Source organism: Ctenopharyngodon idella, chromosome 15 (genome assembly GCF_019924925.1).
Source record: "Ctenopharyngodon idella isolate HZGC_01 chromosome 15, HZGC01, whole genome shotgun sequence".
Lineage (NCBI taxonomy): Eukaryota > Metazoa > Chordata > Actinopteri > Cypriniformes > Xenocyprididae > Ctenopharyngodon > Ctenopharyngodon idella.
The window spans coordinates 25,654,641-25,677,010 of NC_067234.1; the positions used below are offsets into that span (position 1 = coordinate 25,654,641).

The 22,370-nt window shown below is 37.3% G+C and overlaps 1 protein-coding gene across 4 annotated transcripts in view; it reads right to left on the bottom strand.

The window, feature by feature from the left end:
- The window catches only part of ankrd13b (ankyrin repeat domain 13B), a 34,411-nt gene extending 12,657 nt beyond the window's left edge, over positions 1–21,754 (bottom strand). For all 4 annotated transcript variants that reach the window (XR_007925247.1, XM_051863763.1, XM_051863766.1 and 1 more), the window contains exons 1-7: positions 21,373–21,754; positions 3,295–3,430; positions 2,197–2,321; positions 1,727–1,772; positions 1,476–1,619; positions 1,024–1,237; positions 743–809 (exon numbers count right to left, since the gene is read on the bottom strand). Coding sequence is in view for 3 of the 4 variants with exons in the window: in XM_051863763.1 (XP_051719723.1) it covers positions 743–809; positions 1,024–1,237; positions 1,476–1,619; positions 1,727–1,772; positions 2,197–2,321; positions 3,295–3,430; positions 21,373–21,480 (840 nt within the window). In the remaining variant the exon portion in view is untranslated. The remainder of the gene's footprint in view (positions 1–742; positions 810–1,023; positions 1,238–1,475; positions 1,620–1,726; positions 1,773–2,196; positions 2,322–3,294; positions 3,431–21,372) is intronic.
- Between the last annotated feature and the right edge of the window lie 616 nt (positions 21,755–22,370).

Sequence of the window (22,370 nt, forward strand, 5' to 3'; positions counted from 1 at the left end):
CAAAAATATCTTAATTTGTGTTTCAAAGATGAATGAAGGTCTTACGGGTGTAGAACGATATGAGGGTGAGTAATAAATGACATTATTTTCATTTTTGGGTGAACTAACCCTTTAAGGATCCGCTGATAGACGCCTGCTTTTAAAATCATTGAAGCCAATCACAGACATATCTGTTGAGCGCGTGAACACAATAACCAACCAGAGGTGACAATAGACTCAAAGCAGCTTTACAGAAAGTCATGATGTTAATGTTTATAATATCTTAATATCTTCATGCCTAATAGTCGCATTTAGCAGATTAGAGCTGAGTGAAAATATAGTTTACATTTTGCAACGATACAAGCAGTCAAGCATTCGAGATATACTATATGGTATATATCACCCTACATGAGTATACTGTATGTATGCAGATATTCATTTCTATATATATCCAACTGTATATAATGAGCTGAGCAATAATATAGTTACATTTTGTAAAGAAATAAAAATCAGGCAGTTGAGCTGCTATTTGCTATATAGTATATATTGCTTTACACGAGTATACTGTATGTATGCAGGTAAAGTAGGCTGTACTATATATACAACTTTTAATATATAAAATATAGTTTTCATTTTTCAACAATATAATGAAAACTACTGAAAATGCATCTGTTTTGCATGTTCTTATTTAATTTTTTCTTTATTCAAAATTATATTATCAGCAAAAAACTTTGAGTGAGTTTTACAGTGATATAAGCCATACCTTTGATTCATACCCGTTCACCACCTCTGTTTTCTCACTCCGCCAGCCAAGAATGCCTGTTTTATTCCTGCGGAGACATCCGGGCATGTTACCAGGTGGCCGACGTGCCGTGCAGACAGAGGTGAGTCCAATATCACACATTTTATGATGAAGCTTATCCCAAAAGTGCTGGCTCACACTCTCAGCTTTACAGTAAAGCCAAAATAAAGGCTTTGCGATGCTCTTACGGTCTAAAATTTTAATTGCCGACAATGACTTGGCAGTTGTTATTATGTGCTCACCTCTCAAAGGAGATGTTCCTGGTGTCAAGCTGTGTGGCCACCACGGGAGCGGATAGACGGGCCGCCACCTGTTCGTCGCTGGGCTGCAGCGCCCCCAGAAGGCTCAAAGCGGTTGTGCGGGAGGGTGAGGCGGGAGAGGAAGAGTTGCATGGCAGCGTCTCGCAAAACACCAGCTGTCTGTCATGATCCACTTCCATTACCATGGCGCTGGAGTCTGAATGACAGGTGGAGAGAGAGAGCGAACGGAAGGAAGCCAATTAGAGACTGTGGCGAAGTGAGACTGAGGTTGTTTCCATGCCAATGATGGCTTGTTTAAAAGAAAGCTGAGCGAGAAGTGGCATCGAGAACAAAAGCGCAGATCAAACCCAAATCGGATTTGAAGGTAACAGGCAGGGAAAAATAAAGGCTATTCGGCAACAAAATCAGTGCAGGAAATAAGCCATCGCACACACCTTGACCCCTGAATATGAAGCTGCGATTGCCTCTTTGCCAGGTCATTTGCTCAAATCCCATGAGCGTTGTGTCCACCCGCAGGCACTGGCCACTCTTCCATACCCGATATGTGTCACTCGGACAGATACGAGACACAAGCGGAACTGGAAATAGAGGGAGAGTTCAACAATAGCAGGACATGAGGATGTGGAAAGAGGAAGTGCCTGTCCAAACATACCATTTACACATGATTACAAAACATATAACCTACCCCAGCTTGTAAACTCCCATTTCATCTCCACGTAAAAATCCTGCGCCTGAAAGACAAGGCGAACAAAAGGGAGAGAGAAGGTTAGAGAGAAGTGTACAGTGGGAGGCCGAAAGCGAGAGACGGATCACTCTGCAGGGAAAGACATGAATAATAAAACTCCCGGAGAGATGAGGACCGGGGAGAACCAGAGAGCTCGCACATCCATCAAAAAAACAAAAGGAAGAAAGCTACAGGGGCGCCCAAGGTTGAAAAAAACTGGTACGGACAAGGAAAAGAGAGGTATTGCAAACAAACACAGTGGTTCCCCATAAACCTGTTTGTTTGTATATTCTGCATGCATGAATCTACTGGAATGAAGGGCTCAGGTGAGCAGGCAGCAGGTGGTTGTAAAGAAGCTGTTTGTTAAGCCCGTGGCTTGTTGTTTTGTCATTAACAGGTTTAGGGTTTATTAAGACGCAACTGGGGCTGACCTGTCGGAGTCTCTCCAGCAGTCGCGGGATCCCTGCCAGTCGCTTAGTGGTGCGCTGGTAGTCACGGTAACGCAGCACCAGCCGCACCAGTTCCGGGTTACGTGTGCTGATGGCCTCCTGCAACACTGACAGACAGAAGGTAAAGTGTAAAGTGACACCGAAATTAGGGATGCATGATATATTTATGCAGCTTTGCCATCATTAAACGCTCACTTAAAACACTAATAAATTAATAAACACTAATAAATAAAAGAAATGAAACTCTATTTTTCATTCTGTACATGATAATTTTGGGATGCCTAAATTTACCTGTAGCATTTAGAATGACTGATTTTAGTTTTTAGAGTTTCATTTTTAATTTATATAGACAAAATAACTTTTTATTATTATTACTCTGTGTTGTAGTGCTTTGGGTTTGAGAAATGTGCAATCTAAATAAACTGTATTATTAATTTTATTATTAAAATTCAGTATCTGCCAGATATCAGTTATCGGCCATCACTATCTTTCAAAAGTTTGAGGTTGGTAAGAGATTTTTAAATGTTTTCGGGAAAAAAAGCTCTTATGCTCACCAAGGCTGCATTTGATTTTATATTGTGAAATATTATTGCCAGTTAAAATATCTGTTTTCTATAATATATTTTAAAATGTAATTTATTCCAGTGATGCAAAGCTGAATTGTCAGCATCATCACTCCAGTCTTCAGTGTCACATGATCCTTTAGAAATCTTTCTAATATGCTAATATGCTGATTTGCTGCTCAAGAAACATTTCTTATAATTATCAATGTTGAAAACTGTTGTGCTGCTTAATATTTTTGTTGTTGGATCTGTAATAAGAACAAATTCTGGATTCTTTAATGAATAGAAAGAGCAGCATTTATTTGAAATAGAAATCTTTTTGTACAACTTAAACATTTTTACTGTCTTGTGATCAATTTAATGCATCCTTTTTAGAAAAAGTATTAATTTCTTTCAAATAAAAAATCTTATTGACTACAAACGTTTGAATGGTAGTTAAAATAATAATCAGCTTATCATATTGGCCAGAATTCGTGCACCCAAAATGTGAAGTGATTGGAGTTTCTTGCTGTATTACCTGTCCAACCATTTCTGTTTTCTTTGCTGACGTCGGCTCCATGCTGGACTAACAGACGGGCGCAGTCTAAATGACCCAGTGTCACGGCCAGGTGCAAAGGAGTCCGACCCCGTGGGTCCAACACTTCTAAATCGACCTTTAAGACAGAGAAAGATTTGTTTTATTGACCACTTCATGCAGTAAAATATTTGACAAACACAATTTTCTGTTTCTGCCCTAAAATAGAGATCTGTCAGAGCTGTGGCCTAGTTGTTGATGCATGTTCTCCAGAGATGCAGAGCTTTTGTGCTAAAATGCAGGTTTGAATAAGACCTTGTGTTCCAACTCGCCCCTTTCTGCTGTTCTATTAATCCACGTATAGAGGCCTCAGTGTTGGGTAAGTTACTTCAAAAAAGTAATTAATTACTAATTACATCATCAATGATGTATTTAAAATACTTTTCTAATTACTCTGTCTGAAAAGTAATTTAATTACTCAATAAGTAATTCAACTCGTTACTAATTACTTCTTAAAATCCCTATAAGCCTTGACCGGATAGACAATAGAAAGGAAACTCTTAGTAATTTAAATACGAGTCAAGCATGGAATAGTTTAGCCTTTTATATCTTTTTCAAACATTTTAGCTTTATTAAAACATACTATAATACTTACATTTTTTTTAGTAACAAATAAGGATGTCACAAAACAAAAAATCTAGTAGTCGGTACTGATACCACCAAAAGTGCACGATACTCGATACCATGGTAAAAATACTTAGATACAAAAAACAAAACAAAAACAATGCTATATATTTTTTCAGCTATACCACAGAAATTGAATAATCAAATATAAAAATAACTCTGCATAGTCATAACTGTATAAATTAAATATAGATTAATCCTTATTAAAGCTTTTCTTTTGTTGTTTGGTTATCATTTATAATACAGACAGCCAATAGTAGACAGTAGACAGCTGTCACTAATGGACGGAGACAATATGCTGTTACACATGCTGTTCACATTCACATAACCAACGCGAATATACGCCAAGACAGGCATTTTGACATAACTGATGTGTATTTGAACGTTTGTGTGTAATAAACCGTGAAAATCTGACATTTGCGAGAGGCGGCTATGTGTGTGCGCTTTGGTCGAGAGCGCACTGACTGAAGACCGTCTCTCAGAGAGCGCGCGCAGTTTTTTCTCCCTAGGACATAGCTTACATTTTACCGTAATGTTCTTGCCTACCTGTGTCAAAAAGTAAAGTAACTGGGATATTTCCATTCGGCAAAAACAGCCACTCGCTTCAGCCGACATCTTCAGACAGCGACAACGAAGCCAACTGGTGCGACGTTGCGAACTCACGCGCAACTGCACTACAGCTAACGATTTTAAAGCGGCAGCGTTCACTTTTACCTTTAGACGACAAATTTAGATTTTAAATTCAATATTTATTTATACAGAACAGTTGAACTAATTTACAGTGTGTAACGCAAGTACATTATAAGTAACTGTAATTAAATTACATAAAAATGAACAGTAATCCCTTACTTTACTTTTTCAGTGGATAAGTAGGCTAATTCAATTTCAGTAACGCGTTACACCCAACACTGAGAGACCTAAACAGTTTAGAGATTTTTTTAATTTTTTCTTGTTCATCACTGTATACCTCATCAAAGTTGTTACTCCAGTAGTAACGGCAGAAGGTCTGGACTCCATAGCAGCTTTCATTGGCCAAGGACCGCCCAGAGGCCGTCTGACTGACATGTAAAGTAACCAATCACAGTTCATTTTGTTCAGAGTCATGTTTAGGGGCGTGAAAATGTAACGTCAATGTCCCTATAATAAGAGACTGGCGTGTAAAACTTATGGACGCATTTTAAAAAAAGTCTATGCCGTTGACTACACATACTTCACATATTTATGAAAATCCAGCGTTTAGTTGATAAGCGCTCATTGTCACAGTTCTAAACACGACTGCTTTCTTCTTCTATGAGGGGCTTCGACGTCACAAGGCAGGCCATTAAAGAATGTGACACAACTCCTGAAAATCCTGTAGGATTCATCCAATCAGATGACGACTTCGAAACTCCTTAAGTGTTTCCAGTTTTGTGTGCCATATGCATCAGGCGTTCAGCCAACGGTCCGTGGGCGTGAAGTCTGAGGCTGATGCTGCATCCCAATTCACCTACTTATACTATACTGTAAAAGTATGTACTCTTTTTGTGAAGAAAAAATTCATACATTTTGAGCGTGTAGCAGAAGAGTAGACAAAGGGCCTGTTTAAATATCCATACTTGTGGTCTTTGCACTTGACCACTTGTCTGCTTTTATGACGTATATTACTGTATTTGGTCCATGTGTTCAAACAGGAGTGAAGACTGCAAGTGTGTGTAGAACTTTTAATTACCCAATGGGACACACTTATAGTCTTGCAAAAAATGCAAGCTCCGAAGCGGTATTCGAGATAGTATGGGTTCAGTGTACGTTCAGGGCACTGTGCTTTGGCATATTTAAGAAATGGGACAGTCTTGCGCACTTACTTCCTGTTGCATACACGTGCTCTCAAGTGGCCAAGACCGCAAGTGTGGCTATTTGGACAGGCCCAAGCTTTGGGTCATACTATCACGTCATAAAATTGGACGCTCTGTCGCTTGGTACGTGAATCCTGTCACCGTAAACTGGCCTGTCAACCATCTTGTCACAGTTAACATCATCCACATTTAATTTAATTTAATTTCCATAATGGAGAGAAAAGAAGTAGTACATTGATTGTGGGTCTTTCATGCAGAGAACTCTTTCATGCAGAGAATGATGCATTTAAAATTTAATGGACAAACAGATCTTTATAAAAGTTGACATTGTTGTTGCAGATGAAATATAACATGGATAACATTAAATAAATATTTGGTAACACTTTAGTATGGGAAATAATTCCTACTTTTAATTAGTAGCTTATTAGCTTGCATATTGGCTGTTTATTAGTACTTATAAAGCACATATTAATGCCTTACTCTGCATGACCATATTCTAATCCTACCCAATACCTAAACTTAAACGCTATAACAACTACCTTACTAACTATTAATAAGCAGTAAATAAGAAGTATATTGAGGCAAAAGTCGTAGTTAATAGTGATTATGTGTTCCCCATACTAGTGTTACCAAATATTTTTTATCAAGTTAAATGTTAATTATTAGTCACTCAAATCCCTTTATATAAACCTCTCTACTTAACTGTTGGTCGCTCATATCCGCCATGTTTTTTTTTTTACACTTTTTATTCGTATTTGTAGTTCTGAACTGAATCCTCCTCCAAAGCACAATGGGTTGTGGGCAACATTAGCAAATAGAATGTGCACAGATCCACATCTACCGGAAACAGTAGACCATCCGGGGACTTTTGGCATACTCTTTTCAACATAATATGCTTTGGGACACTTATTCTAATCTCACATACTATTTAGGATGGATACGCAGTATGCCCATTGGGACGCATGCAGGGTGAGACTAATCCAGTAGTGCTGGATGCTGGATTCCCAGCATACACCTTTCTTCTGAGGAACACAAAAGAATATATTTTTCTCTTAAGGTCCAGTGTTTTTTAGTAACCAATTGACTTTCAAAATGTCCTGGTTTGTGTTCCACTGAAGAAAGTCAGGTAGCACTTTGGTATGGGGAACACATATTCACTATTATCTATGACTTTTGCCTTAATAAACACCTAATTTACTGCTTATTAATAGTTAGTAAAGTAATTGTTATAGCGTTTAAGTTTAGGTATTGGGTAGGATTAAAGGATTAGTTCATTTTGAAATGAAAATTAGCCCAAGCTTTACCCTCAAGCCATCCTAGGTGTATATGACTTTGTTCTTTCTGATGAACATAATCGCAGAAATATTAATAAATATCCTGACGCGTTCAAGCTTTATAATGGCAGTGATAGGGATCAATGAGTATGAGCTTAAGAAAGTGCTTCCATCCACATCCATCCATCATAAATATGTGCTCCACACGACGGGGGGTTAATAAAGTCCTTCTGAAGCAAAGCAATGCGTTTGTGTAAAAAAAAAAAAATCCATATTAAACAAGTTATGAAGTAAAATATTTAGCTTCTGCACGAGCTGCCTTCCGTATTCAACGTACGCAGAAATTTCTGCGATTATGTTCATCAGAAAGAAGAAAGTCATATACACCTTGGATGGCTTGAGGTTGAGTAAAGCTTGGGCTAATTTTCATTTGAAAGTGAACTAATCCTTTAAGGGATGTAGAATAAGGTCATACAGAATAAGTCATTCTATTGTATAAGGCATTAATATGTGCTTTATAAGTACTGATAAACACCCAATATGCAAGCTAATAAGCAACTAGTTAAAAGTGGGAATTGTTCCCCATATTAAAATGTTACCAAAAGTTGAAAAAAAAAACATGAGGGTGAGTAAATTATGACAGAATTTTTATTTTTGTGTGAACTGTCTTTTTAACTCCAGTACATGAGAAGCTTGAGAAAGCCTTCAGAAAGAAGGAAAGAAAGAGCACCATTCTGGCCACCTGCTATGCAGAAAGAATAGCAGGTAAAAGAAAAATATGGCAGAAGTGAAAGAGTGCGATGGAAAAGAGAAGTGACAGGCGATAATTAAGGCATCACACCCGAACATGACACAGACTGCGCTCACATGGCACCCAACAGCCACGGTGAGAAATACTTCTACACTCAAACTGAGATCCGCGCTAAGCACACTGTGATTCCACGGTTGTGAAAACCAGCAGCGAGCCATACTGTTTCCTCCAGCTTCTCATCCGAGTGATCTCTCTCAACCTCTCTGTCCCTTTTGGAGCCAGTCAGCTGTCATCAACAGTCTCAAGAGTTTCAAAAGAGTTTATGATTCTCTTATGGGAGGATCATTAATAATAAGATCATCCGAACGCACACACAATCATTCTGTTCACCTCCACGCGCTACCACACAATTCAGTAAATATGCTTGTGTTTATAGATGCAGGATGACCCATTAATCATTATTTGATGAGTTGGCTGGCTGTGGTCGTGTCCATATTTATAAGCATACCCTCTGAAAGCAAGGTCATGGCAGGCAGTGCATGGTGAATCGTGTATGTGGAGCAGAAATGAGAGTCAGGACAGCTTTATTTAGAGACTTGTATGTGAGCCTTTTGATTGGCCATGTGGTAATGGAAACATATTATTACCCAAGGGCTTAACTTGTGCTGCGAGAGCTGCTTTGGAGTTCTGTAAATTAACTCAGTGCACTTATTTACACTTCACACAAGGTGTGTGTGTTCATTTTCGTGTCTCTGTGTGTGTGCATTATTTATCCTTAGTTAGTGGTGCGAGTATGGCTATCACAAATTGCTCATGAACAAACACCTAACTAACCCTAAAGTTCAGTACACAGCACATCTAACTTTTCTAAGTATTCAGACTGAACCCCCGGTGAGTGATAAAACAGGCCCAAAAAAATCCCACAGATCTGCAATGCATTGAAGGAGGGACCCGAGCCATATCTATAGAGACCAGAATACCGAAGCAATTCGAGGGTTGGCTCTTTTAAAGGATTAGTTCACTTTAAAAATGAAAATTACCCCAAGATTTACTCACCCTCAAGCCATCCTAGGTGTATATGACATCAAAAAGAAGGGGGGGTAATAAAGGGGAGTAATAAAGGACTTCTGAAGAGTTTGTGTAAGAAAAACATCCATATTAAACAAGTTATAAAGTAAAATTTCTAGCTTCTGCCAGACCACCTTCCATATTCAACTTACGGAAAAAGCGTAAGTTGAATAATTTTTTTGAAAATTGAATACGGAAGGCGTAGGACGTAGTGTAAGCATTTTGATTTGCGAGAGGTGTTACGCTTTCTTCATAACTTATAAAGCTTGGATGCGTCAGGATATTTATTAATATAACTCTGATTGTGTTCATCAGGAAGAAGAAAGTCATATACACCTAGGATGGCTTGAGGGTGAGTAAAGCTTGGGGTAATTTTCATTTTAAAGTGAACTAATCCTTTAACTTAGGCCAGTAAAGAATCACCCTAGCAACTGCCTGTCAACACGCTAAAATCCACTGTCAAAATTAACACATTTTCTGGCGTCCTTTAGCTAGCATTACGTTATATGATCACGCTCTTATTAATGCAAATGCTTTTAAAACATTAAAGCGTGACAAGACACCGAAGAGAACGCAGTGCTGTACTGGCACGCTGTCTGTGAATCTCCTGTCTGTGAACAGAAAAAAACACACAAAATTATGCCAAAATGCCCGTTTTGTCGAGTATCCTCATAAGCACATGAGTTAAATAGTCTTAAATGAACACAAAGAGTTGTGAGAAAATAGGATGCAGATCCGCGTCATGTGCGTCAGTTCTTAAAGTGACAGCAGCCTAATAAACCTGCTACAGTCTGCCATTAATGTTAATCGAAAAACAAAAAGAAAAAGAAAATCACTCACTGCTCTTAATTGTATAACTTTTGTAGCTTTAATAAAAATTAATCTATATTTTGATCTAAATTATACAGTGAATACTGTGAAGTGTCTGATAACTGCTTTGATACCTGTTAGATCAAATATTTAAAATATACTGTCTTTATGTTGTTTCTACATAAATTTGGAGATTAAATGTGAAACTGTTACAATATAAAAATATATTAAAAAAACTTTAATGTTAGGTGTGATTAATTACCGAAAAATTCATTAGTTTTTTTTTTAATCGATTGACAGCACTAATATATATATATATATATATATATATATAATAAGTCGCAATCATGTTATTGTTATTATCACAGAAAACTCCTTTGTGTCCGACACTCTGCTCCGTAATTAGTCGGCCCCTTTCGCAACATCATGATGGCACTCACCAGCAACAACTGAGGCCCGGCGGCCCCTTGAGGGCTTCTAGCTAGAAAAACAGCAGCCTGGTCCCCAGAGCGAGATGAGTGCTACGAGAAAAAGGGTGTGGATGGGCGGTGGGGGTGGGGGTTGCTATGGTAACTCTGTATGAGGAGTACAGATAGGAGATGCAGGACAAGGAGGAAAAACTGCAGTTTTAAGTGAATGATGGCTCTCACATCAGTCCTGTGGGGATCTCCAATCAACCCTGACACTAGAGTCGGCTCGGGTGACTGACAGAGAGGGAAAGAGAGAAGGAGATAACTGTCAGGAGGTGTACATGCTTTAGCCAGTGAGGGAGTATCTGAGTGAGGGACTGAATGAGATTGATAACTGGTTCTGAGAGCTTCAGGGAGAGACGAGAGAAACTTGTAACTTTGTAAGACAGATTAGCGGCTGTGAGAGGAGGACAGAACAGAGAGAAGGGTTCAGGAAACATCAGTTGTTACAGACTGGTCTTCTGGTGACCTGAAATGCTGCTATATATCCCTCTGAGACACGCTAGACAACATGCATACAATAACACAAACACAGACAGGCCCTTATCTCATCTCATCTCACCACACAGCCACATACAAATACAGACAACCACGCTGAATGTCATCTCTTGTCATGTGTTCCACATAAACACCAAAGTTAATGGTGTTAATCACAGGATGAGGATTTGAACAAACCTCTATTAAATGTTATCCCATTTCAGTTGTGCTAATTAAATCTTAAACTATGCTGTTTTTTTTTTATTTTTATTAATGCATTAATTTTATTAAAGGGTTAGTTGACCCAAAAATGACATTTCTGTCATTAATTACTCACCCTCATGTCATTCCAAACCCGTAAGACTTTTCTTCATCTTCAGAACACAAATTAAGATATTTTTGATAAAATCTGAGAGCTTTCTGCTTTCTCTCCACAGACTGCCTTTGCAACTGAAACTTTGACGTTTGAAGTTCATAAAGAGATATAAAATAATCCATATGAATTGAGCAGTTTAGTCCAAATTTCTGAAGAAACTCGATCGATTTATATGATGAACAGAGTGAATTTAGGCTTTTATTCACATATAAACATTGATTAGTGAACATAAACAGAAGCTCAAACAAACCTGCTTGACTCGCGAGAACAAACCTCATTGGTTCTTGCGAAAGCTCAAATGTTCTGCGTAACACATGAGAATGAACTTTATTGTTTCTCGTAAGTCAAGCAAACATGCTTGAGCTTCTGTTTACCACAACTGATGTGTGAGTTCATGAATGTTTATATGTAAATAAAAGCCTAAATTCAATCTGTTCATCAAATAAAGTGCTAGACTAAACTGCTCAATTCATATGGAATAGTTTTACAATCTCTTTATGAACTTTTTGAAGTGTCAAAGTGTCAGTTGGGTAGCTGACAGAGAGCTCTCAGATTTCATCAAAAATATCTTAATTTGTGTTCCGAAGATGAATGAAAGTCTTTCGGGTTTGGAACAACATGAGGGTGAGTAATTAATGACAGAAATTTCTTTTTTGGGTGAACTATCCCTTTAAATTATTACAGTGTTAATTTGTATTGGTTTTATTGATTTTTTTTTATTAATTACATTTTTATATTATTAATAAATTAATAAAACCATGTTAAATTATTGTGGTTTTATGTCAAAATGTTTTGTCTTTAAGGGGAGCTGTGCTATTACCTTTGTAAGCAATCTACTATTTTTTGAAGCAAGCAATTTTCACAGAAACGGACAGAAAATAAAATAGGCATGAACTCCAGCAGACTATAAGTAAAGGAGGGAGAACAAGGGAGGTTCTTTCTTGTTGCTAACCACATAGCAACACACTACAAACCACAAATAAATCTACTTCTCCTTATAGCAACACCCTGGTAACCACTCACAGTGCACCTTAGCATGATTGTGGTGAAGTTAGCATGGAGAAACTCAAATTTTCTTCTTTTCTTCTACTGTTACCACTTTAAAACCACAGTAAATTAATATAGTTTAAGAAATGTATTCATATTTTTGTATGACTTTTTTATTAATAAATTAATAAAACCAATGTAAATGAATACTACAATAAATGAATAAAATTCATAAATTAAAAACTTTTCAGTCATTTTGTAATACAATTTTGTTTTATGTTTATATTAGGGCTGGGAAGCGATTAAAATTTTTAATCTAATTAATTACATGATGTGGTGATTAATCTAATTAATCGCAAATTTATTGTACATCAAATTTGGCTGAGAAATTATTGCCAAAAGATAATTTGAAGTCATTATTGTGTAAAGCATCAAATAGACATTACAAAAAGTAGATTCAGAAAGAAATATTTTATTTGATTCAACATTTATTACACAAACTTTTGTACCATGAGGTTGAGTAAATGATGACTGAATTTGAATTTGGATTGAACTACATCTTGATTTTTATTTACTTTTTTATTTTTAGCAATATGGAAATATGAAATTGAAAGTAAACATATGGTCAACTGTTTTATGAATAATTTTCTTAGAGAAGTTAATTTACTGAAGGCTATCAAAAAAGCTAGCTTTATTAAATTAACTCACAATATGTGCACATTTATTATTAATGTGGGGGGCGACGCGTCACACAGGCACAATAGCTACGACAGATGTATCATTTTTATTTCCTTTTTCCTTTTTAATTCAAAATATTCACAAACTTGTTAACTACAGCCTATCACGAACTACAGGCTATATAGGTGCTGAGTACCCACAGGGAAACATGAGATATTCTCTATTCATTTTAACCAATAAAAAACGACTGCAGCTTTCAGACATGATGTTGTTTTCATTTACAGTTTATTTGATGCAGTTACTAAGACATTTTTAACGACGCATGTCGAGTGCGCATCAATGTAATACGTTAACGCGAGAGCACATCAAAGTAATGTGCAGCACGAATCTCTCCACAAAATTTGCGCGCTCTCAAATATAGTGTCCTCATCGTGGCTCTACTCTGTCTCAGAGATATTACGTGTGCGCGCTCGGTTATGGAGTGTGGGCACCAACCGGCAGAAACATAAATCGGCGCCTAATATTTGAATGTGATTTGTCGTTTAAATCATGTCAGTTGATCTATAACGCGCGATGGGTACTGCTGCCGCAATTTAGCAGTGAATGTTCTGATCTTACCACCGGTGTTGTTGTACACTTCACAGGGTTCAAATCGATCGCCTTTTGCTATTCATATCTTGAATTTTATGGACATTCCAACTGCATTTTAATGCGTTATTTTTTTCCATAATTAATTTATCTAATTAATGCGTTAAATTCCCAGCCCTAGTTTATATATATATATATACATAAACTTTGGTATTTTGGTGGAAGCCATGGTTACCATGACAGTCTTTGTAAGTTTTCTTGAGCAGTTTTCTTGAGCAGTGAGGGTCGGCGTACAGAATAATAACAATAATAACTGAATCCTACCTGAAACACCTACACATTTCAGTTCTCCTGCTCTGACCGGAACCCGTCTAACCCACCTACACTGCATCTCACTGACAGCCCTGTAACAAGCACACTTTCCTGCTGACATACATGCACTGCATCAGACATAAGTGCACTAAATCAAATTCATGTTAATTACTAATCCTTCTCCACCACATTGAAATAGACAATATTACATCATCTAGGGCCTTTCTCACATTTTAGTATAGGTGCTCTTCCACATAACTGTCCATCTCTTCTTCCACGCTCTCTCTCTCAGCCTGCTGGAGACTGCATTATTGATAGTCATCTCTGGCTGGTGCATCTGCTCTTGCACTCTTTCTGCCTTGGCTAATGTTCTCTGGCAGCTACTTAAACCAACATCAATCTTTCATTGGACGTCCAAACTGTGTATGTGGGAGGCAGGCAGAAGAAAATCATATGTGAGAGTGTGTGTGTGGGGGGGTGGGGGGGGGGGGTGCAAATCACAGCATGCGATGGATTCTGCTGAAGGCTTTGCACAGGCTCTCATGTGTGGTCGTGTGCATAAAATGTGCATACATGCATAGATATACACACACACAATCTGTTCTGCACAAATGGAATCATGTGCTTCAGCGCTTTTACTTAAATGGGCATTTGTTCGAAGACAGACAAGACATCAACGCACAGAAGCACTTAAAGGCTGTGATGTGCCAGAAAAATGAAATGAATTGCACAGATAAGGATGCAACCCAGGAGAGAAGTGAACAAGAACTTACAGATTCTTTAAATAAGTCTAGGCAGACAGACATATTGTGACGAAGGAAGAGGGAAGGAGAAATATGGGCCCTTGTTCGACTTTTTATGCACTATTGTGTCTCAGGAGGTTGACACACACCCACGGTGTGGTTTGTATTCTGGAGATTGGCATCCAGGGCTCAGGCTATAAGGGCTGAGGCGACCGCCTCATAGTGTGGGAGGCAGAAACCAACGGAGCTTGCATCAAAACACAATGGTACAGCCATCACTTCTTAAATAAATGTCACTGGAAAAAATACAGTAGAAACGTCACAATGGGACAACAAAGACTAAAAGCTCTATTTCACACTCAAAACTATTTTGATATGGCCAGTTTAGCATCCATTCTGGATATCTAAGCAATCTGACTATGCCGGTTGTGACTTGTCCTTTGCTTTACTCCGGTAAGTGTCACAGAGCTGGTGGGTTGAGATAAGAGTAAGAGAAAGTGAGAGATCATGGTGAAACTCTTTCTATGTTGAAAGGGATAGTTCACTCAAATATCTTAGATTATACATATATTATATTTTGTTTCATATAATATATTATTATATTTTTATATTATATTTTGAAGAATATTTCAACTGCTTTTGTCCATATAATGAAAGTCAGTGGTGTCCAAAACCACATTGGCTTTTGTTGTATGGACAAAAACATTTTTGTGTTCTGCAAAGGAAAGAAAGTCGTTTGCAGTGACCAGTGTTATTTTAGTTACTATTATAGTAATTATTAATATTTTGAATTAGCTTTTATTTTTATATATATATATATATATATATATATATTTTTTTTTTTTTTTTTTTTTTTAAATTTATTTAAGTTTTAGTAATTTTGTTATGTGCTTTTGTGATTTTTAATATCAGGTAGGATTTATTATTTTTTAATAGTTCAATTTAGCTTTATTTTTATTTCAGTTTTTTTTTTTTTTTTTTTTTTTAGTAATTTTAGTACTTAAATTTGTATTTTAGTAACTTAAAATTTAGTACTTAAATAGTTTTTCATCTATTATTTATATTTTATTTTATTTCAACTTTATTTTAATGAATGGAATTTTTTTAATAGTTGTAGTTTTTGTTTTAGTTAACAATAACACTGGGAGCGTGAAGCCCAACATGGGTGAGTAAATGCTGACAGAATTCTTCATTTTTGAGGGAAATGAGGAAAATACTGATGCACTAGGTGTTATACATCCTACGGTTTTCACACTACATGGTTTGAGGTTATGTTTGCATATCCAAATTAGAATAGGGGAATGTTCAGTGGAAAAACATACATCTATGTAAATCACAGAGATGAGTAGTGCTGATGAATTAGAGCCTTGTATTATTCTCTTGTATCCAGCACAGTTCAGACGCCTACACGGGTCATGTACAATAGTTTGATTTTTGTGCGCCTGTAGCCTATGTTTGATTGTGTGTTCCTACTTATTATTTCAAGGTCATAAATCGTTTTATTCAGATCATAATCTCTAATAAAACCATATAAAATCTCATATATGAGAAACTCTGATTAACTATTACTTAAGTAGCCTAATAGCAGTCAGTTGAATGAGGTAGTTCACTATTAGCTATAGGGTTGAAGATTTTTTTAAGTCGACGTTTATGTGATTAAAGTCGACGTTGACTACTTGATGATGACGTCATTAATGAACAAATAAGGGCCGTTCACAAAGAACGCATTTTTCCATTCAAATGCGCTACTTTTCCATTGTTTTTCTATGTTAATACGGGCGTGTATATGACCTTTGCGCTCGCGTCTTTTGCAGCATCTCGCGCATGATACGGCGTTCTAATGGGCCGTTATATTTCTCACAGATTTCTGCTCGTTCTAAACAGATACAGATAAAATCGCACAGCAAAGATTACAATTATATATGAATGCATTAGTAAGAGAGCTATTGCGTGTGAATTCTACCTGGCAGCGTCTCTCTACTGATAGTGAAGCTGTGTGTTTTAGTTACTAAATAACATTTATTGATAAATCACAGAACAGTGTTGACAATAATAATTCTGTATGCGCGCGATCTATCTGCACGTGATCTGCGCGCTACTGTCTGTGTGTGTGAGTGTTATGTAGCCGCCCAGTTTAGAACGGCGACTAACTTACCTGTACAATAAGCTGTTTAAAACGTTCATTCACCCGATCAATATTGAGCATCCAGATAGTATAATCACACATATCTTGTATGCGTTTATTTGTCATTAACTGTTGGATACTGAGCGTAAAGGTCGACTTCAAAATTTCTTATCCTGTTGCGCCCTCTATAGGTCATGACCAGCGACTAGTTGACGTCATGCTTAAAGGGGTCATATTATGCCACTTTTACAAGATGTAAAATAAGTCTCTGATGTCCCCAGAGTGTGTATGTGAAGTTTTAGCTCAAAATATCCCACAGATCATTTTTATAGCGTTTTAAATTTGTCGCTTTTTGAGGGCGAGCAAAAACGCTCCGTTTTTGTGTGTGTCCCTTTAAATGCAAATGAGCTGCTGCTCCCAAGAAGAGGGCGGAGTTTTGAGAGCTCTTGTTAGCAGCGCCGATTAACGTTATGTAGACTGAAATTATCAGAAAACTGTTCAGCCTTTTATGTTCAAACCAGAGTCAGACAATAATGGAGAGACTCAAGAAGAAGTGACAACATGTAGAATGCAACAGGACGTTTCTGAACGGTTAGTTGATGAATTTAAGTTGCTGATGTGGAGTTAACTATCTTAAAGTCATTGATTAGCATACTCTGTCATGATAATCTATAAATTGCTCGTGTGGGAACTGTTGTAAGATCCTACAGAGCCAGAGAATATATGCTGCATGAAGATAGAACAGGTATAGTTGAGTTTAATTACGGTTATAACTTATGTTGTCATCTTGCTTTTATGACATGCTATTGCATTTGTGTTATGTACTGTATTGCAATAACATGGCCTCACCCCCCTTGTTCCCGGGGGCAGAGTTTATGTAAATTTTAGGGTTAGTGATGTCAGGAAGCTCATTGTAGTCCCTACCAGCCGTTTGTTGTAGTCCTTAAAAATCGATTTCTTTAAAGGAAAATATCTCCCTTTGCTTTGAACTTTGAGCGTCCTAACTTTGCAGATGTTGTTTATGCTCTAACAGCAACATTACACACTAACTAAAGTTCAAAAAGTGAAATCATAATCAACCACCCCTTTAAAGCATTATGGCAGAGCATTAAATTCGACTAGTTGATTAGTCAGTGCAACTTCAGTCATTGTAAGCTTTTAACTCAAACAATAGTTGACTTACATGAAACTACCCAGCAGGCTGGGCAAACATTTAACCCAACTGCTGGGTTAAAACAACCCAATCGCAGGGTTTGTCCATTTTCAACCCAACTTGCGTTGTTTTTAACCCAGCATTTGTAAAATGTAAAATGTTAATATTGCGTTACTCATTGTATTCTAAAGTATTCTTGTATTCTAGTATTCTAAAGTGTTACCAAAGCTTCTCATAAATGAACCAAATCTCAGCAACCCCCTCCCCACTGCCCAACGCTCGTCCCCCGTGACAACGCTCTGTCGCAATTAGTGTTGGGTTACGGGTGGAGTGCAGGAAGGCCGAGCGTTGAAGAAGAGAGGTAGTATATCAAACAAGAAAACTGAACAGATGTGCGGACAAAGGCAAATGTGCTGATGGAGGGCCGCAGGTAAAGAAATTGCCACCGTGTTGTTGCGTATTTGCTGAGGCACTGCTGACTTCACTCAAAAGAATACAAATCAGCTCAACAATTTCTCTTATTTTTGGACTCGGTTCTGTAAATACATCAGCCGGCAGTGCTCTTCTCTCTGCTTTCCTCATTCAATCACCCATCCATTCTCCATTCGCTCTTTCTCAATTTCCTGCCGCTCTCCTCCAAGCTGTCATCTGTCCACTTCCTCCCCCGTGACTGTTTTATGGCACTGTCAAAGCAAACTGCAAATTGAGCTTCTTTTCCCTTCGGTAACTTCTTTTTTTCCTCTTCCTCCACCACCCGATCTTTTTGCTATTCAAGTCCCCCGTTCTCCTCTGTCCTAATAGCTTAAGTTTCCCCTCTTTGTTCTTTCACTGATACCTAACATCTACCCTATGATCCTGTGTGCTGGTGCAGCAACTTTTCCCCTTGTCAGCGTGGCTACGTGCCTCATTCTCTGGAGAGGAACAATCGAGACAGCACTGACCTCCCTTCGCGCCTCGTGCCGTCCCTGGGGGGACTCGGTTTGACTCATCGAGCCTACCGTGCCAAACGTGGCTAGATTATGCTGTCAGCGGCCTGTAAATCAACTAAACTGGAAGTGCTTTATATCGCAGTGATCATCAAGAGGGTTAGGGGTCTGAATTATTACCGTCAGCCTGAGCCATAAAAACCGGCACAGGAACAAGATGGCTGATATTGAAGTGAGTTACAGTTTGTTTGGGGTTTGGAAAGATAGAATTATGAATGGTTGCTGTAATGATGGATGACTTTGTTGAAATGAGTTATAGTTATTTACTCATAAGACAGAGAGTTAGACTAGTGAAAGTCTGACAAAGAGCATACACTCTTAAAAATAAAGGTTTTTTATTGGCATCTATGGTTCCATGAAGAACATTCATGGAAACTTTTCATTGCACAGAAGGTTGTTTATAGTGGAAAAAGGTTCTTTAGATTATTAAAATGTTCTTCACACCAAGAAAAAAATTTTCTTTTAAGAACTGTTCGCTGAAAAGTTCTTTGGTACACTTAAAAATTGTTCTTCTATGGCATCACTGTGAAAACTTTTAGAACCTTTATTTTTAAGAGTGTACAGGCCTTGATGCAACTTGAAGTGGACATTTAATTCACAATCTCAATTAGTCTTCTTACATAAACTCTGCATTCTTTTTTATCATGGCCTCTTCCACTATACTGTAAAAAATTATTTTCATGATTTATCACCTTTTTTTTTGTCAAATCAACTTCAATAATTAATGTGGTTCAGATAACGTAATATTTTGAGTTTCTGTTGATTAAACCAATCGCCTTAATTGTATTAACTCAAATTTTTAATTTCAATGCACTCAAAATTTTAAGGCAACCAGGTAACCTACTTTTTAAAGTTAAACCAACAATTATTTTTCACAGTGTACTGATGCGACTCTTTAACTTTAAAATAGGAGTAGCTTGACGTGTTACCCCAACAAATTGTGTATAATTTAATGAATCCATTGTTTAAAATAAAACCTTTATTTGATTTTTTAACAAATAAATTTAAATAGCAATGTTTTAATGAGTCTATTTTTTCACCTATTTTTCATCTATTTTGCAATTTCCCCCCTGAATAGATTAAAGATGAATGTCACATTGATTTGTGGACTATTTCTACAAATCAGTGGATTAATGTTGCATTAAGGTTGTGATGTAAGTGAAGTAGTGACAGATCTTTTTTTCCCGTATTGTAATGTACATCTAAATGGATTATCGGGGGGAAAAAATGTAGGGTAGGGACTTCAATCAGTCGATTGTTGCTTGAATAGAGGCAGATCTGAATGCAAGCTTGCAGTTGATTGTAAGTAAAAGGCGGCTGTCATTTGAATGGAAGTAACATTCAGATTAAAGTTTAAGAGGTCAAACAAATTGTAAAAAAAAGAACATGCATGGATGAATCATTTACAATAAGATCAATAACATGCATTTAGAAAATACATAGGGTGAATTTTTATTTAATGCCTACTTGAATAACTCTTTTGAAGATGGTTAATCATAAAGAATCAGTCTTCTACAAAATGAACCTGTATATGAGCTATTGAACTTTAGTGTGTAATCAGTGATTGTCATACACGCTTATCACTGCACCATGCAAAAGAGCGTCTCCTGCTGCCATTGGTGGCTTATTATTTCTTAATATCTCATATGTAGTGTAATCAAATAGAGTTTCTGATAGGCTAGTATTAATATAATAAAAAAGGTTTAACTACAAAAATTCAATTCTAGAATATAATTCTATTCTATTAATGAATACAAATAGAACAGAATGGGGTCTTTAATGTATAGGCTACTATTGTGCTGTTATTATCAATATGTACTAATGTGTTCCTTTATTTAACCTTTTACTATGATTGCAATATAATCAAATCAGTACAAAACTTTAACTTTAACTTCGTGAAATAGAATAAAATGTCACTGAGATAAATTAACCAGCCATGTTTTAATTGGTCTGTTTGCTTAGTGTGCCTATTTGCTATTTATTTATTTATTTTATTTATTTATTCCTTTCCCCCCTACATTTAATCCAACTATTCCACAACGTCCTTTGGCCTATTTGTAGTTCTGCACAGCAGTATCAAATTTAAATTAATTACAAAATAATTCCACACTGAATCATGGAATAATGTATTGGATTAATAATTCTTTTGAAGAAGGCTGATCAGAAAGACAAACACACCCTCTCCTGACACACCATCTATCCTCAGGAACTGTGAGTGGTAAACGTAGGCTGATCTGTAAGCGTCATTCACCCACAGCCTTTGTATGCAATGCCACTTTATTCTGCAGCCTCTCTGTGTTTAAACCATCTCAGATCGAAATAAAATTCAACTGCATTTCTGATCATGTTTCCGCATTAAATTAACAGGCGCGTAACATGAGCAGGTTTGGAGAATAGGGACTGTATCGAAACCTAGTGAGCTACCTAACTAGACAGCATTTTTACGCGTTCGAATTCGAATATGATACACCCAAAATGCGGTCTAGATAGGCAACTCACTTGGTTTGAAGACACAGCCAGGGTGTGAGGTTTTTTTTTTTACATGAATTTCTGTTTGTAGTAGGCATATCAGCAAGTAAATAACCACTTATCTGAATGGGTATGTAACTAATGAACGAGAAAACAATGAAGAATCACTTTTCGCTCTTTCATTACAGATTTCAAGCCGAATGAAGTACCAGAATCGGTTTTCTCAGTCAAACGCACGGGCCGTTCCTCACAGCATCATCCGCCGCGATACAGGCACGCGGAAACGAACGCGTCTTACCTGCTCGCGCGCTGAGAGCTCTTTCTCCAGCTGCCGGTGTTTGTTATGCCACACCAGATAATGTAGGTGATAGCGACTCTTCTCCGGAGTTTTTCTGGCAGAAATCATCCTCAGTGCATAGTTCGCTGCTGCTCTCTCCCCCGTTCCGTTTCCCTGCTTTTGTGCGGTATCAGTTACTTTTGTAAAGGGCGCGTGCTATATTATTATTGCTGAGACGACCGATAAGGGCATTTCTCTCCCTTTTCGTATTCAGCATCCCTTTTTGCATAGTAGCTTCTCATTTAATGTCTCTATGTTGATAGGCAATTTAAAGCTAACGCGTGTGCATGAACGCTGTCCGTTGTGTTCTCCACTCCTCCTAGTCTCTTCTCCCTCTCCTCTCTCACTCAAACGCGCGCGCACACGCACGCTCGCTCGCGGAGGCTGAGGCAGGGCTCTCGAAAGCGACTCGCACCTATGAGCCATTGAACTTCAGTGTGTGATTCTGTCATACATGCTGATGCTGCTCACTGCGCCAAGAGAGGATATAGAGAACATCTCATTATGCCATCTGTCTTAATATTTCTTAATAAATATCTCATAGATGCAATATAGCCTAATTTATTAACAGAATATAAATTCAATTCTAGATTAGAATTCTATAGAATACAGAACGAAACAGGGGCTTTGTTGTATACTATTGTGCTGATTTTTATCAATTTCTATAGGCCTAAATACCAATGTGTTCCTTTATCATCCAGACTAGACTATATTGCAGTAAGACCAAATCAATTAGTACAAAACTTGAACTTCTGCTTCGTGAAAAACAATAAAACGTATAACTGAGATGAAATTAACCAGTCATATTTTAATCTGACTGTTTTAATTGGTCTACTATCAAAATAAATGCCTCATGACTTCAATAGAATCAAATTGAGTTTTATTCAGTAGTTGATCTTAAAACGTCGATACTTACAATACAATAGAATATTTATTTTCTATTGTGCTGATATTATTCT